The sequence below is a fragment of the Alosa pseudoharengus genome, unplaced genomic scaffold (genome assembly GCF_046254945.1).
Source record: "Alosa pseudoharengus isolate Yale_2024_CS ecotype anadromous, Long Island Sound unplaced genomic scaffold, YU_APseudo_1.1 YU_APseudo_1.1_scf_1, whole genome shotgun sequence".
NCBI lineage: Eukaryota > Metazoa > Chordata > Actinopteri > Clupeiformes > Clupeidae > Alosa > Alosa pseudoharengus.
Window position 1 is genome coordinate 59528768 of NW_027468564.1, and position 17681 is coordinate 59546448.

At 40.0% G+C, this 17681-nt stretch overlaps 1 protein-coding gene across 2 annotated transcripts in view; it reads right to left on the reverse strand.

Moving 5' to 3' along the window:
- The window catches only part of srsf7b (serine and arginine rich splicing factor 7b), a 91249-nt gene that overhangs the window by 11675 nt on the left and 61893 nt on the right, over window positions 1–17681 (reverse strand). The window contains exon 6 of one of the 2 annotated variants that reach the window (XM_076295904.1): window positions 14497–15758. The exons of the other annotated variant lie outside the window; for it this stretch is intronic. Within the exon in view, the coding sequence (XP_076152019.1) occupies window positions 15719–15758 (40 nt within the window). The 3' untranslated portion in view covers window positions 14497–15718. Of the gene's footprint in view, window positions 1–14496; window positions 15759–17681 lie in introns of those variants that run through there. 2 annotated transcript variants of the gene reach the window in all.

A 17681-nucleotide genomic window follows, 5' to 3' on the forward strand; every position in this document is an offset into this window, starting at 1 on the left:
TGCCAGCCTTTGAGTCACGCTCATAAAGTAGACACCTCGGGTGCATATACAATTCGTGCAGACACTGCATCAAGTTCAACAATCGGAAGAGACGGTAATGTTAAGACAAGTCACAAAAAAGGACGTATCTCTCTGGTGCCGAAAACAGAACGAAGAAAATGACAGAGGAGGAGAAAAACGAGCAAGATACAGGTATGTTTTGCATGATTATTTACAGTATGTTTTGTGCTTGAGGTAGCTAGCTAGCTGTCATGATCTAATATAAGCCATCACCAGAGCTAAATCTCCGCCATCAACAGAGAAATGTCTCCCATTAATATATATTTATCTAGATGTATTTCAGATGTCAAGGATATTGGGATTGTTTTGGATGTTCAAGCATGTACACTTGCTCTAGGTGGGCTTATTATGTCGTAAATTAAAGTTAGCTAGCCGACTGAAGTGGACATTAGCACTACAGTAGCTACATGAAAACGTAGCTGAAGGCAAATTTACCACAGAGGGATTGTTTCTGATTTCGTACCTGAAAGTGTTGATAGTTTATTACTGCTCTATAATATGTGACATAGTGGTAAGTCTGATAGCAACAACAGACTAAGCCCAGGCTCCCAGTCCCAACCCAACCCACTGACTAGCGCGACTCTGGGCATCGGTAACGTTCCAGCTTCATAGGCAAAGATGGAACAGCAGTGCGCTCTGCTCTAAGATCTTTGGAGAGAGATGGTAGTGTTTGAGAAAATATACCATGTTGGGTGGGGAGACTTCTGTGATGAAAATAAACTTACATTTGATTAAGATAGTGGCAAGTGATGTAGCGGTGCTACCCTAATATTTAGGCTGTAGTAGATCAAGCGTTCACCATACTGCAATTAAGTATACTCTTTTGATTATGCCTCATTTGCCAATAGAATATGAATTGTTACATGTGGAATTGCTTGTTATTTGAGTGTAAGTAATGATAGCAAAATAAACTCATTCTGCTCGATCAACTATGCACTTATGCAATATTTTTTTTTTTCAGAGACACTGTTGAAGTCCTTTGGAGCACATCTCTACCTCTACCTAACTCTACCTACCAGAAGGTGAGGTTTTCTTGATGGCAAATGGTTACATAGCCTGTTAATATGACACGACACATTTAACATCGTTTTTTTTTTAAATTTATTTATGTATTTATTTAATCATTGCAGGTTCGTCCACTGCAGAGTTGCAGATGCCTAAAAACCAGGAACGAAGTAGGAATAATTATCTATTTTTTGGGACATTTTATTTTTGATTATTAATGTTTGTCTATTTTGTTTTTATTTTGTTGTTGAAAATTGCTCATTTAATGCACATTTGCGGATTTGTTCAGCAAATCTGTTGAAAAACAAGTCATTAAACTGATGTACTTGTTTACAACAAATACAAATGCTGTTGTATTTTGTTATTTGTCAATTCAACTTCAGTAAACCACCCTTAGTGCTTCACTTGTTGTTGCACTATGAATGTTTCAAATAAATCTGTGATTTTAGTACCCTCTAAGATTAAAAGGTGACAGGGTTGGTGTAAATAACAACTATATTAATACATTGGTTTACCAAGCACATGGGGCCAGAAGTCTAGATTGGAGCCCCAAAACATTTTTGGCATGTGAGCAAGGATGGATTACTGAATGAGCCTACCGAGCCCAAGAGGTCAAGGGACCCTGAACCCCAAGTAGTTGTGTGAATTCACTACCAATAAGTCAAAAAGCAAAAGGCTATGAATCTGAACAAATTTAGGTACTGCCCTTCTCCAGCTGACCATCCCAAAAATGCACCAGAATACAGGAAATCACATCTAACCCCCCCCCCCCCCCCCCCCCCACACCCACCCGTTTGTACCCACATTTGCACAAACAGGGTAGGGGGAGAGGGTCCTTATGCATCTGTGTCCAGGGGGACAGTAGTTCATAATCAGTCGCTGTATTAATACATAACCTCACTGTATTAATTTATAATATGACATTATAGTGTCAAGTTGTCAATTATCGCCAAGCACAGGTGACTGCGTTGTGGGAGGGGGCCCCCAAATAAAATTCTGCTTAGGGCCCCCAAAAGGCTTGGGCCGGCACTGCGTATGACACATACTCACACAGTAGACATATGTACGCTTCCATGCACAGACGCAGGCACGCACACACACACACACACACACACACACACACACACACACACACACACACACCCACACACATAACATAAACATAACACAAACAATCAAGAATTTCTCATAATTATGAACAGGCAAGATGGAGGTGGGGTTGTATAAAATGAATTTTACATGTGAAATCTATGAACTAATCATGTTTTGGTACTTGTTGTCTAGCAGATACCAGTGAGAATTGATTGTGGATAATGCAATTTAGTGAGACAGTTAGAATCATATAGGCCTTTCAGCGTGATTTCTTTTTGTGGAAAAAATGTGCTGGACTGGGCGGCGGTCATATTTTGTACCGCTCTGCGGTACATCTAGTTTAAAGAATATTTCACCATAAAGGGCTGGAAAATCCTATTCAAGTCAATGGAACTTCATATAATTATTTCCTCTAAGGAGTCCAAATCACTCTGCCCATATACTCCATGCTTGGATTTCCAAAAAGAACATGTAAAGTACTGACCCATTCAATGAAAGCCCCAATGTGCCCCACATATGACCTACGCATTTAGGCCAAATGTTGTTTTTTTCTATCTGAGGCTCAACCAAGCAGAAATGAATCAAAGTGTTTGCCCATGTCCGACTTGGGTGGTAAATTCAAATTGGCCTCATAAGTGTTGCCCATTCTGAACGCAATTGTTGATTTCCCATTATTAACCCACGCAGCACCGACGTGAGAAGCGAACAAGGGTTTATCCAGGTTTGCCCATGTCTAACCCAAACATCAAATACGACTGGGCTCCATATGTGTTTCCCATTCTAAGCCCATATATTGGTTTCACATTATTTACCCATGTAGGGCCCAAATGAACTGCCCATGTGATATTGTCCAGGTTTGCCAATATCCAATCCGATTGGCTAACCCTAATGGGCCCCATATGTGTTTCCCAGTCTGAACCCAATTGTTGATTTCCCATTAATGACCCACATGACACCAACATAAGGAGCCCACATGGGTTTATCCAGGTTTGCCCATGTCTAACCCAAACATTAAATACAACTGGGCCCCATTTGTGTTGCCCATTCTGAGACCATATATTAGGTTCACATGAATTACCCATCTAGGACCCATATTTATTGCCCACATGGGTTTGTCCAGGTTGGCCTATATCCAACCCGAGTGGTTTACCCTAATGGGCTTCATATGTGTTGCCCATTCTGAGCCCATATATTGGTTTCACATTAATTACCCATTTGGGACCCATATGGATTGCCCACGTGATATTGTCCAGGTTTGCCCATATCCAACCCGGGTAGCTAACCCTAATGGGCCCCATATGTGTTTCCCAGTCTGAACCCAATTGTTGATTTCCCATTAATGACCCACATGACACCAACATAGGGAGCCCACATGGGTTTATCCCAGTTTGCCCATGCCTAACCCAAACATTAAGTACCAATGGGGCCCATATGTGTTGCCCATTCTGAGCCCATATATGGGATTCCCATTACAGACCATAGTAGGACTCATATTGGGAGCCCACATGGGTTAGACCAGGTTTGACAATGTCTAACCCAAGTGGTAATCCCTCCTGGGACCCAGTTGTGTTGCCCATGCCGAGCCCATATAAATGCTTTCCCACTATTTACCCAACCAGGACCTACATGGGTAGCCCACATGGGTTAGCCCACATGGGCCCTTCTTGGCTAACCCATATGGGCCCATTGAAAAATGCCCACCTCTAGCCCATGCCCACCTGGTACCCATGTAGCCCCCATGTGGGCCCCAGATATACATGTTGGCTGGGTAGTGGAGATAACGTGTTATCCCGAGGCCTTTGCAAGTCAGCATCTCCGACGGTAGTCTACCCTATTAAAAATATAAGTTTTCGATGTCCCAAACGGAGAGCCATACTTTATTGTTTTAACGATCTCTATGCTACTCACCAAAATGTAGGCATGGGAACATGATGAAGTATCCAACTGTCGTGTGTTAAATTATTGTGATTACAAGCCAGTGGTTTTCAAACATTATGCGTGTTTCGGACATCTAACGAAATGCAACAGGCTCATATCGTCCTCGCATTTGCAAAATGAGGACATACAGACTGCTCAGATAACAGGTGTACCTTTATAGGCCGGTTTTAGTCAAATTATAGGCCTGTTTACCTTTAAAGGTTCTGCATTCTGCATTTTGCAATGAGCAGTGCTTTCCCTTTTGAATTGGAAATGCTCTGTGTCATTGTGTGTGTTTCTATGAATTGTTAATCCGGCCCTGCCCTCACAACTCACCTTTCCACCCTTTCCACCTCTGGCCTATTGTCCAGGAGGAGGAGGGGCCTGAGGCCTGGACAAAGTCATCAACAGAGTCATAGCACTGAAGGGAGAGGCAACTGGCATGGGATCTCCCCACGGGCCAATGGATGTACAAGTTTTCTCCCGTGCCTACGATATTTAATCCAGTGTTTTGTCAAATTGCAAATTGCTATTCGTTTTAACACATTTTTATGATAGTAGCCTATACAAAAAGTACTTCATACTATCTTAACTGGTTTATACTCAATACTTGACCAATGGCTATTGCATCTTTCTATTGCAAGTGAGAATGTGGCAGGTGATCTACTGTAGCCTATAGGCTTCATAAAATAAAATAAACAGGGTTGTCCTCGACTGCCCTATTACTGCCCCCTATCTGGACTCCTGGCCCGTACAGCCTAGCGACCCACCACCAGCCTATGACAACTCTGCCTGGATTACTGGCCCATCCACCAACCCACCACATGCCCCTCGGAAACTCCCTTCCCCTGGACAATCCCAATGCTGGACTATTGAACTTTCTGTCACTAAATCAGGAATAACGAATTACCATAACGGATACGTAATCATCCCACCTCTTGTAACTTTCAGCTCAAGTGCTTAACACCATGTCTTATTCTCTACACCCGACTATCATATGCATTTGTCATGTATACAGACCTTACTGTCATGTACTGACCCTAGGCAGATGGGTCAGGCCCTTGAGTCGTGGATCTGCTCGAGGTTTCTTCCTATATATATCTCCAATTCTAGGGAGTTTTTCCTCGCCCCTGTTACCCATGGGCCTCTCTCTTGCTTTCCTTTTCTTCCTTTCTTTCCTTCTTTCTCTGATTGCCTACATTCTGTAAAGCGCCATGATACATGTGTTATGTTTTGGCGCTCTATAAGCACAATAAATTGAAATTGAAATTGAATTGTGTTTCCCGTACAACTACGGAGGTTAGCTTTTTACTAACGTGGTACGATGCATCGTTCAACTAACCAACATGTAAGTTACGACTGTTTCCCAAAACTGTCATACTTACATAGTACTTGTAAGTTTGGACCATGATAGTTTCCAAACTTCAGTAGTCTGGACTAAGGTGGTTAATGACGTTTAGTAGCACGTGACGGGCACACCTGCACATACAGTAACAGAGACTTAATAATGGACTACCTTAGTTTAATCCGTGAAATCTGTTTTTCTCAGGGTCATCAAGTTAATTCATTGGTTCATATAGACTGACCTTGTAAATTAACCACTGCTTTGAATTAACGTTTAACACGTGTCATTTAAATGTGCTGGTGAAACAGTTGTGTAGTTATTGTTATTTATCCCCTATTCACCCACGCCGTCAATTCTGTGGCGCAGTGTGTTAAGGCCGGATGATAACAGCTGCCATTACGCAGCAGTTATCAGTCCCCTGTCCAAGAGTTCGAATCTGGGTTAAGCGTAGTTAGCTTTTGGGAAACGCACCCCTGATGTCTGATGTGTGATCAGTGGAATATGGGGAGGGAAGTGGCAGTGTTTTTTTGCGCGTCTGCAGAAGTCAGCCAAATATGAATGTAATTCTGCGGCATAAAGCAGATGTATTTGTTTATTGTAAAGAAAAATTAAAATGACATGTCCAGCAGTCAATTGACTACATTGCAGTCAAGAAGTAGGGCAAATTAATTTATGAAACCAAAACGTGGGTCATAGTTGTCTAAGCCTCTATTGCGTAGCCTGTTAAAAACGTTGCCAGATAGTATTAAATCGCCAACAACATTGTTTTCTGCAGAAGCCTACCCAAGGCTACAGATTAATTCTGAACAGTTATTTCTCTACTGGCTCAATTATCACACAAGACACTGTTTTGATTTGCGTAGTTGCGTTACCCCCAACACAGACAATAATGTAGACAGCAAATTTTGTGGAGCGGCACCGGTAGGCTATCAAAAGCAGATTTCGATTTTCGTTACCACCGTGTAGTCAAGCCTTAAGCCATACCCAAGTAGCCTAAATTGAGGTAATGTTTAATTATGCATGATTTATTTTGTTATTGAATTCGTAGGCTGGGATTCCTCTCGGCAACAATTATGTTTAATGGTAGCCTCCTGCTTTTTCAGAAGGGGCGGCAGGCAGGCTGACAGAGCGATGTACAGTGGCAGAGCGACTCACAGTGGCTGAAAGTGGTACTAAAGCTTCACACCGCGTAATGCGCGACTGAAGTGGCCATTTGAAAGCAACGCCCACTGTACACACACACAAATGCACGCATCACACACACATAAACTCACATACACATAAAAACACATGCACACACAGTAAACATTCATGCACACACACGCACGCACATGCACACACACACAGGCGTGCACACACACAGGCACATACATACACGCACACATAAACACACTCACGTACGCACACACACACAAATGCACACACATAAACACACACACATAAAATCACATGCAGGCAAGCAGACACACACACACACACACACATGTACCCCAGTACCCGCCCCCCCCCCCCACACACACATAAACACACCTCATAACCTCCACACATATAATCATAAGCGAACACACACACACACACACAGAGAAGCACACATATGCACAAGAAAAAACACACACTATGCACACACTCATACTCATACACTCACACATACACAAAAGTTGCAAGAGTAGGGGATGGAGTAGGATATGGAGACCCCTGCACATTTGGTCTTCCCCATGGCTATGGCCTTGATTTACCTAATGCTCTTCGTTTTAGTGATAGTTTGGGGATTTTCAAAACGTGAGAAGCCAGACCAAACAATGTAAATAGATAGAGTTAAGAGTGAAAGTGAGGGAGAGAGAAAGAGAAAGAGAGACAGAGAGAGAGAAGAAGAGAGGGACATCCACACATATGATAGCAAGAAGGTTTGCTTTGTCTCCCAGCACAGTTTCAAGAGTATGAAGGGGACACTGGGAGATGGGCTGTTACATGAGGAGAGCTGGACAGATTCCTACAAAATGACCTCCAGCACATGACAGACGTGAAAGAGTCTGGAGACACTGAAGTGAACATTATGCTGCCTGCAACATCATCCAGCATGACCAGTTTGTGGTGGGTCAGTGATGGTCTTGGGAGGCATACCCTTTGTGGATTACACATACCTCCATGTGCTAGCCAATGGTAACCTGAATGCTGTTACTGTAGATACCAGGATGAAATCCACAGTCAAACCGTACGATGTTGCAGTGGGCCCTGGGTTCCTCCTGGTGCAGGACAATGCCCGGCCTCATGTGACCAGAATGTATAGGCAGTTCTTGGATAATGAAGCCATTGATGCCAATGACTAGCCATCCTGTGCACCAAGTAGTGCCACAGACTGCTTAGGAGCTCACTGATGCCCTAATCTAGATCTGGGAGGAGATCCCCCAGGAGACATCAGTCATCTCATCAGGAATATTTCCAGAGGAGTATACAGGCATGTGGGAGCTATACACACCACTGAGTCACCTCATGAGTTGCTGCAATGTGGATCATTCTGTGATTTAAATTTTTTGGTTTGATTTTTGATATTATTTTGAATACAGTACTCAATAGGTTAATGTTCAACCTTTATTACGTCATTTTGTTCTGAACGATTACTTACATTTTTTTGGCAGTGTGTATTGGCCTCTTATCAGGTCTTAATCAGGGACTGAAAACAGAATGATTTTCATTTCGGTTCGTTCTGAGCAAAAACAGTATTTTTTTGTTCCTGTTCCAGTGTTCCGAGGCCTCTCCTCTAAATGGTAACCAATTAGAACATTACAGAAGAACAGTTAATAACATCCCTTTAAAAATTACATTGCCAGTGGTTCATTACTATAGGCTTTTTTACCCAACAGCATTAAAGCTTAAATCAAAACACATTCGATATCAAGGCTGTTATATCAAACTGTTAAAATACACTGTGAGGGGCAAGATTTGAAAGTAGGCAATTAGCCTATATAATATTAGATCTTCAAAAATGTCTGATAGCCTAACTTCAGGCACAGAAAATGTCCTTGCTTTAAGCCCTGTAATAGCCTACTGCATGACAGACAGGCCTAGATATTTCCCTAGTGTCTCTGGTAGCCAATGTTATTTCACACAATGTTTCAGTAATTTAGGCCACATACTTGGAAAAGGCAGTTAGATAGTGTTGGATATGAAAATTATTTTTATCAACTAATACTGTAGGTCTAGCCTAGGGGAAACACCGAGGATTCATAAAATCTGACTAAATCATCCTATAAGCTGTCTGGGGAACACTGTGTGGGCAGATTTTTCAAGCCTATAGACTTGAATAATATTCAAAGAAAGGTTAATCGGAACGATAATCTTCTCATTATCGTCATCTAAAATTGAAAATAGCATTTTTACTCCAGAACAAGTGAAATTGGTTTTGTTCCCATTTTCGGTTACGTTCAACCAAAAATTGTGTTTGTTTCCATTCTTTGAACCATTTCTAATCCCTGGTCTTAATGGTTATTTTTTCACAATTTGGAAACCTAATTTTTTTAAAATACTTGATATTTTGTATACATTCAGATTTGGCTAGGAGATGACATTGTTTACTGTGATGTAACACTCTTAGAACACATGTATTCTTGTTCTCCAGGATCTTTAAAGCACTGCAAAGGTAAACTGAACAAATCTGTTGTCTGAAAAAGGCTCAATACAAATGATATCATCAGCTTTAGGGAAGCTGACGTGGATACAGCTTCTGTGGCCTATGTACCTTTTAGTTAGTTACACAATGTGCCCAGCAGTGAACTCCAACTGTTTTGGTTTCCCGAAGGGCTTGAATAATTGGGATGGAGGGGGAGTGCGGGCTGGGTTAATGGCTGTCCTTTTTCCCTTTGACTGTGGCACATCAATGCTCTTATCTGATATCCTGGAATGGACGTCCCAACGCCTACACAGTGGTGGAGTATCCTGTATTCAAAGCACTTGATCACACAAGGGTGTTCAGCGCACCCATGAGATCACACATGATCATATGCATTGGTTTGTTAAGGTATACCTTATAAAATCTGTATATTGTTTGTAAATTGTGTATTGTCTGTAATAATACTGTATGTATATTGACTCTTAACTCTATGGAGAAGGTAGCCCATTATGATCACTGCAGAACAATCAGAGCGGCCAAATATAGACAGATGATCAAGTCACAGCTGAGAGGAAGTAACACATGAAGCATGTGGCAGGGACAGACCATTTCAGATTTTAAAGACAGATCCAACTGTAGAGGTAACATTGCTGCCTTCTTCCCATCACTCCTGGATGAGCTAAACAGTTTCTACTCCTGTTTTGAGGTTAAATACCAGCCTCCCAGAGAGAGCCCCTACTACCACTAAAACCTTAAATGCTCTGATGATTGCAAAGGCTGACGTGCGCAAATCCTTTATGCATAGAAGCTTAGTCAACATCTACAAAGCTGCCAGGCTTGATGACATCTCAGGTTAGGTGAGCAGTTTAAGTATAAGTAAGTATATATACAGCGGGGAAAATAAGTATTGAACACGTCAACATTTTTTTCAGTAAGTATACTTCCAGTTTGGCTATTCGCATGAAATTTTCACCAGACATTAGTATTAACTTAGGTAATCCACACATATATAAAAATCCAAACATTAATGTCTAAAAGTAGTGTTATGAGTAAAAAAGTGGAATGGCACAGGGAAAAAGTATTGAACACGCTAAGAAAAAGCAGTACACAAACGCAAGGAATGGCAAGGAACAAACTGGAATCTATAAGTAGTTAGAGAAATTATCCCTCCTATCTGTGCAAATTGATATAAACTGGGTTAGTACATACTGGTGGGCTATAAAAAGGTTTTTTGTTAGCAAGGTGTCACACAAGAAACATTTCATGATGGGTAAAAGCAAAGAGCTCTCCCAAGATCTTTGCAACCTTATTGTTGCCAAACATATTAATGGAACTGGTTACAGATGCACTTCAAAACTTCAGAATCATCCAGCAAGCAGTATTGGAGTCATTATTTGCAAGTGGAAGGAACATCACTACATCATCAACTGGCCATGGACAGGATCTCCTTGCATGATTTCTGAACAGGAAGTCAGAAGGATTTTCAGAAGAGTAGCCCAAGAGCCAAGGACCACTCTGAGAAAGCTCCAGAAAGATTTGGAGGCAGCAGGTACAATTGTTACAGAGAAAATCATAGGTAATGCACTCCACCGCCATGGCCTCTATGCACGCTCATCCAGCATGATTCTATTGCTGAAGAAAAACATGTCGAAGCTCGTTGAAAGTTTGCTACACAACATTTGAACAATCTGAGAGAATGTATTCTGGTTAAAAATGTAACTTTTCGGATGTCATACTACACACCATATTTGGAGGAGAAATGGCACTGTGCATCACCCTAAAAATACCCTACCAACAGTGAGGTTTGGAGGTGGTGGCATCATGGTGTGGGCTGTTTTTCATCTCATGGTACTAGCAGACTTCATACAGTTGAAGGAATGATGAATGGAGTCATTTTGTTCTGGGAGAATCTTTACATCCACCAGGATGATGAGGATGAGACATGGCTAGACCTTCCAGCAGGACAATGATTCAAACCATTCAGCAAAGGAAACTCTCAATTGGTTTCAGAGAAAGGAAATCAAGGCCCTGACTTCAATTCAATTGAACAGTTTTGGAAGTTAACTAAAGATCAGGATTCACAAGAGGGACCCCTGAAATCTTGAATATTAAAGGACTATCTGTTTAAAAGAATGGGCTAAACTCACACCAGAATACTGTGACTGATTAGTTTCATCATACAGGAAATGCCTTGAAGCTGTCATTACAAATAAAGGCTTTTCCACAAAGTATTTAAGAAATTTCAGCAGGCGTGTTCAATACTTTTTTCCTGTGTCATTCCACTTTATTGCACATAACTCGACCTATGGACTTTAATGTTTGGATTTTTTTATATGGGTGGATTATCTGAGTTAATACTAATGTCTGGTGAAAATTTTATGTAAATAGCCCCATTAGAAGTATACTTACTGAAAAAAATGTTGACGTGTTCAATACTTATTTTCCCCGCTGTATGTCGCCACACACATATCAAAAATCCACACAGAATAGTTGGTAACACTTTACTTGACAGTGTCGACATAAGAATGACATGACACTGTCATGACACATGAACCCTAACCCTAATCCTAACCTCTAACCCTACTCTTAACCCTAACTTGTTATGACAAAAAACGAATACACTTAATAACAGAAGCGTTATGTCATAAACATTTATGACTTGTTTATGACATGTTCATGACAGTGTCGATACTGTCAAGTAAAATGTAACCGAATATTTAATTTGCCACCCAGGCATAACCTAACCCACCTGGCAGAACAATTCGTTTCCACACTGATATCACTCTCAAAACCTGGGCTCAAAAACTAAATTCAAAATCTACATATTAGGATTCTATTGTCCCAATTTATGGAATAACACACCTCAATCAGCATGGTTTAAAGATATCGCTATATTCTTATATCAAAAATGTTTGTGTAGGTTAAGTGGAGAGCAGGAGGGTTTGCCTAAATACAGAAAAACACAGGCATTCACGTCCCCTATATTAGAGAAGAAAAACAACTAATAGATTCTATCTGTTCCTGCCTCTGCTGTAAAGCCAAAAAAACACCCAGGAATCTATTGTTTCCACTGCTCATCCAGACAGAAAAAACAAGCTATTGATCTCCATAGGGAGGTCACTCAGCTAAGCAAAGAGGAGTGTGTGCACGCGTGTAAGACCACATCCATGTCAGAGACAGTTTAATAACATGGAATCACTTACATATTACTTACAACCTATGCTAGGTTAACTCAACTTCAGAAATGAAATATTTATTAAAATGAATGTTTAATTAATGTTAATGAGAGTACATCAGACACACTGCAGAGCAACTTGAAAACCTGATATAGCTTAGGTCAGAAGACTCACTAAGCTTTCAAGCTTTTTAAGTTTCTGTGACGTGCACTAGAAAGTGGCACTAGAAAACACACTAGAAGACAAATATACATAAGTTGCATTCAATTCTTATTCACACTCTTTTATTACTGTCTTTTAACTGTGTTGAAATGGAATGTTCCCCTCACATTCTCAACAGGTGGTTGTTACACCAGACAATTTACTATGATTACAGATGTGTGATATAATCTTCCAATGAGCTCTAGTCAAAGCACCACAAGAATTTGACTAATAAATCTTAAAGTAGAAAGATCTTTGGAAGATCATACGCCATATAGATAATGGGTTATCTCCCTCCAGAGGTCATTATTTCCTGCCAGAGGTAAGAGTCTGTGGCAGTAACCCTCTGTCTCTGACTTGTCCAACCCACATAGCCCTCTGAAACAGCAATCACATCAGGATGACATATTGCCTGGAGCTAATGAAGCTATTTAAGCAATGGTATGTTATTTTTTACCTGAAAAAGATGATACACTGACATATTGCCTCTTTCTCACAGCTGATGCATGCCTGGAACGCCTGGCATTAGTCAAGTCAAGTCAAGTCAGATTTATTTGTATAGCACATTTAACATGCACAGACTGCAACCCAAAGCGCTCCACATATAAGACATTGTCATTGACACAGACTAACAAAGACAATAGATGCCGGGCGGAGCGGCGTAGTCGCCAGCGTACCCGTGACACCAAGACATACAACAAACAAATTAATAAATAAATAAAAAAAATAAAAAATAAAAAATAATAAAAAAAAAATAATTAGTCCAATTTCCAACCGGCTGAAAATGTCCAAGGGCAAAGTTGACCCGCGTGAAAACTGCGCACAGCTGTGTCTTCACAATGCAACACCAACAAAGTTCTTTATAACTGACCAACCCGGAGAATTGGACACTGGCAGTCTGGAGAGCAGTGGAAGGACAAGACAGTCCGAATTTGTGATGGGCGACCCTGCTGATTATCAGCTCGGTGGTCCTAGACAGTGACCGTTTGTTGTTTGTTGTTTCATGGTTGACGGTGTCATCAGAGTTTCTTAGCACTCAATCCAGACTCCAGGCACCGGTAGATGCTACAGTAGCATGGCAGCTCGCATGTCAGCCGCAGCTCGGTGGTCGTGGCAGCTGCAGATCTCTTGCAGATTGACGTTAGGCACCCTTGCTGAGCAATCCCTCCAGACATTGGATGTGCAGCGTCACGGATGGATGAGGCATAAGGCAGGCTAGCCAAGGCGCTCATCAGCCCAATGGAAGCTGTTTAACGTTAACTTGACGTTGATGGTGTCAGCAGAGTTTGTTAATCAGAAAAAAGGACTAAGAATAACACAAAAACGATCGAAAATAACATAAATAAAGAGTAATTACATTTAACTAGAAAAATAAATACAAAAAATTAACAGAACATTACATAAATACAAACAAAAACATGATGCCAGACGGAGCGGCGTGTCTCGCCAGCGTCCCCGTAACCTAGCAACCATTACACTATGTAACTTTGTTGCACCATGCCACATGACTCTTCATCAGTCTTCAATGTGCTGGGTACCATGCACGTCGAAAAAGATGAAGGGGTACCCAGTACATTGAGAATCTTTACATCCTTACTTTTAAAGGGTTCATACATGGGGGAGACCTATCTCAAAACACCTTCATTTACTCAGTAAGTCGGTTAATTAACATTTAAACAAGTCATAACATTGTAAGAACCTGTATCCTTAAAGGATAATTCCGGTATTTAGCACTTTGAGTCCCTTTTCTGGTTTGTTTTGGAAGAACTAGAGTGGTGGACACAGAAATGTTGACGATGGGTCCTGTCTCGACTTTTTGACTCGTTTCATTCGTTTTCAAAACTGTGCAACTCACCGAGTGGTTAGTGGTGTTTGTTGATGATTAAAAACAAATATATTGGCACAATGTATGATTTCAATCTGTGTTATTAACTATTGTTTCAGATACCTCACAACCGCGTATAAACTTCCGCTCAATATTTGAGTCCTTTAATTATTTAGCAATTTATAATATATATTTTTTTTTATGTAGATCGTTTTTCTTCACAAAAATAAGCAAAGTCACTTATGTTGCTAGGCAACCCTAAAAAAGCTACCGTATTCCATTCCAAAAGTCCTCGGTTCAATCCCGATTCGGCCCTGCCCTACTCCAGGGCCTACCTGAGGCCGCGGTCCCGGTCCGGCCTCAATCATAAAAAGTCCAAGGCTTTACTCCAGACACCGGGGTTTTACCCCATAGTGGAAAATGGCCATTAGAGTATCAATACAGTGGGATAAAGCTACAGATTTTCGATCAGCTTGCAGAAGTCAACTTCGGCCCTTAATTTTCAACTCTTCTTATGTACAGTGCCTATAAAAGTATTCACCTTTGAAAAAGACACATGTTCATTGAACACCTTTTATTGTTTTACATCATTGCATGGTAGACTTTTATGACCCTTTGACACAGCAATGACTTCATTCCTTGTTTCATAACACGACTTATCATTATAATAGTAACTTCTGTTGCTCCTGCTCTGTTTTGTACAATTGATACTTTGAATGTACTCACTGCATTTTTCACCCATGGGCAGTCTTGTATGTATCATACAGTTTACCTCAGTTACTGTATTCTGATACGCTTCCCCCTGACTGATTTGTGAATTACGTTATCTGCCACTGACTCCATCTGCTTCTTCTTCTCTCTTTCTACTCTGCTTCCCTGTTGCCATCTTTGAGATGGGTTCTGATTAAGGATTCTTCATTTAAAAACAATTTCCTTCCTTGCCACTATTGCCTAAGTGCTTTGTCTTGAGTTCAGGGGGAAAGGCTTTGTAAGCACTTTGGTACATGTTAAGTATAAATTCACTGATTTATTATTTATGAACAAGTTAGGAACAGATGGGTGTGATGGATCAAGTAAACAGATTATTCATAACTGGACCCCCAAAAGAAATAAATACAAATCATGTATTAATCTATTGTGTCAGTTATCTTAATTTGTGTTTACTATGAATATATTAAGTAACACACACACACACACACACACACACACACACACACACACACAAATTACTGTATGGTTGACAAAATCATCACAGAGCTAAGTTATTTTGATACAGTTAACAAAACTTCTCAAAGTCCAAGGTATCCACACCATAAGTATTGCATACAGCAGTGTCATGTTGCTACAATCACCCTATTCTAATGAGTTTTCATGTTTTCATGGGCATTATTCAAACTGCAAAACTGATAATTGCTAACTAAATAGCCTACATATCCACTATGGCAGTAGAGCATGGCTAAAGAGTTGTGAAAAACATTGGATCAATCATCTCACTCTGGGCTCCCACCTTCACTCCGGGAATCAGAGTGGCTAGAACAAACAAACAGAAAGAGGAGGGTGTGAACATGTCGATGTGCTCAATTCAACTCAATTCAAATTAAAAACAAACATTTTTTTCCTAAGCTTCCGCCTGGGTAAGGAAACCAAAGTGACATTTGTTTGGAATGATATTTCCTAATTTTTGAACAGAAGTAGGCTTTTCTCAGTGGCCATAATTTTCCCAACATCTACATTTTTGTGTCAAACATTCTTTTTTGAAAATGGGGCGTGTCAGGATAGAATGAGTCCTTTGTTGGAAAAGTTGATTCAAAGATATAGTGATTTGAAAGAGAGGGGGCAGACTCTAAATTGACTAAAATATTGTTTTTATAATTTTGCCATCAATACATTCCATAATGTATAATAATGCATGTCCATTACCAAAATATTACTCAGTAAAAACCTAGAAATATGACTTTGTACACCAAATAAATATGTACACATTTCATTTTGGCCAGAAAGTGGGTTTGAAGCAGACACCTGTCTGAGCCAAGTGCTTGTTTTCCTTGATCTGATTAATGTCTGAGCTACTAACAACAATAGGTCAACCCGTTACAATCAAGATCACACTCTGTCAATAAGGCTCTTGTGGATGATACACTTATGGAGAATGTGGAAGAATTTAAATATTTGGGCCTACTGCTTGACGCAAATCTCTCCTTCAAGTCACATATTGACTCTGTTGTGAAGAAAATTAATTTCAACCTTAGACTCTTGTATCGCTCTATAAATTGTTTCACTCAACAGATCAGATTACGAATTGTAACACAGCTTTTATTTCCCATCCTTGACTATGCAGACATTGTGTATATGAATACAACAGAATCACATCTGAAATCTTTAAATGTTGTCTTCAACAGCCTCTGTCGATTTGTGTTGAGATGTCCATACCTTACCCACCATTGTCACATGTATCAGCAACTGAATCTCTTATCACCTAAGGCCAGACGGCAACTACACTGACTTCAGTTTATTAAATGCTTTTTCTTTAATTATCCATCTTATTTACAAAATTATTTAAATCCATATAGGTCTACTTATGGGCTTAGACATCTTGATCATTTGTTTTTTTCTGTTCCAAGTATATCTAAAGAAATAGGGAGGCGTGCCTTCAAATTTAAAGCTCCTGACTGGAATAGTCTACCCAGCTCATTGAGATCTATTTCATCTTTTCCACTTTTTAAGTCATCCCTATTAAACTTTTTGCAATCACAATCATGTGACCAATGCACATGCTTTCATGGTGGTTGACTTATTTAAAAAAAAAAAAAAAAAAAAAAAAACGTTTTCAATTGTGGTTTTCTCCTGTGTCCTTTATTTGTATTTTATTTATTTTATTTTTAATGTATTACAAATTTAATTTCTGTTTTTTACCAACATAAATCTATTAGGTTAGAGAGGTTGGACTGCTTTGTAGCTTGTAGTGATGAAGAGCTTTGGTGTGGATGTACAGTATGCATGTGTGTAATATATGTGTTTGGTGTTTTTGGGACCCCCTCGAAAATGAGATGTCTCATCCCTTGTTATCCCTTAATAAAGAAATTGAAAATTGAACATCTTCAAAAGCGCTTCATTAATACTCAAAATCTGAAAATAAACTGAATGCTATGCATTGCGGCTAGGGGTATCACAGACACGAAATCGATCGAAATTACATCTCACTTTCGAACTTCGAAGTCAAAGGTAGAATCGACAATAACTTATTATTTTGCAGTGTTATTTTTATGTTTTTTTATCTTGTTTTTATTTATTTTTATGTGAGCATGACAGTGGGCGTAAACACTGTAATTTCCATTCTTATGGATGAAATAAATTTGACTTGACTAATCAACTTAGTGAAAAGATGATCTAGTTACAGTCCAAAATTACTTTAAGGCTTAAAATACATATACCATGAACACTAACCTTGGGTCT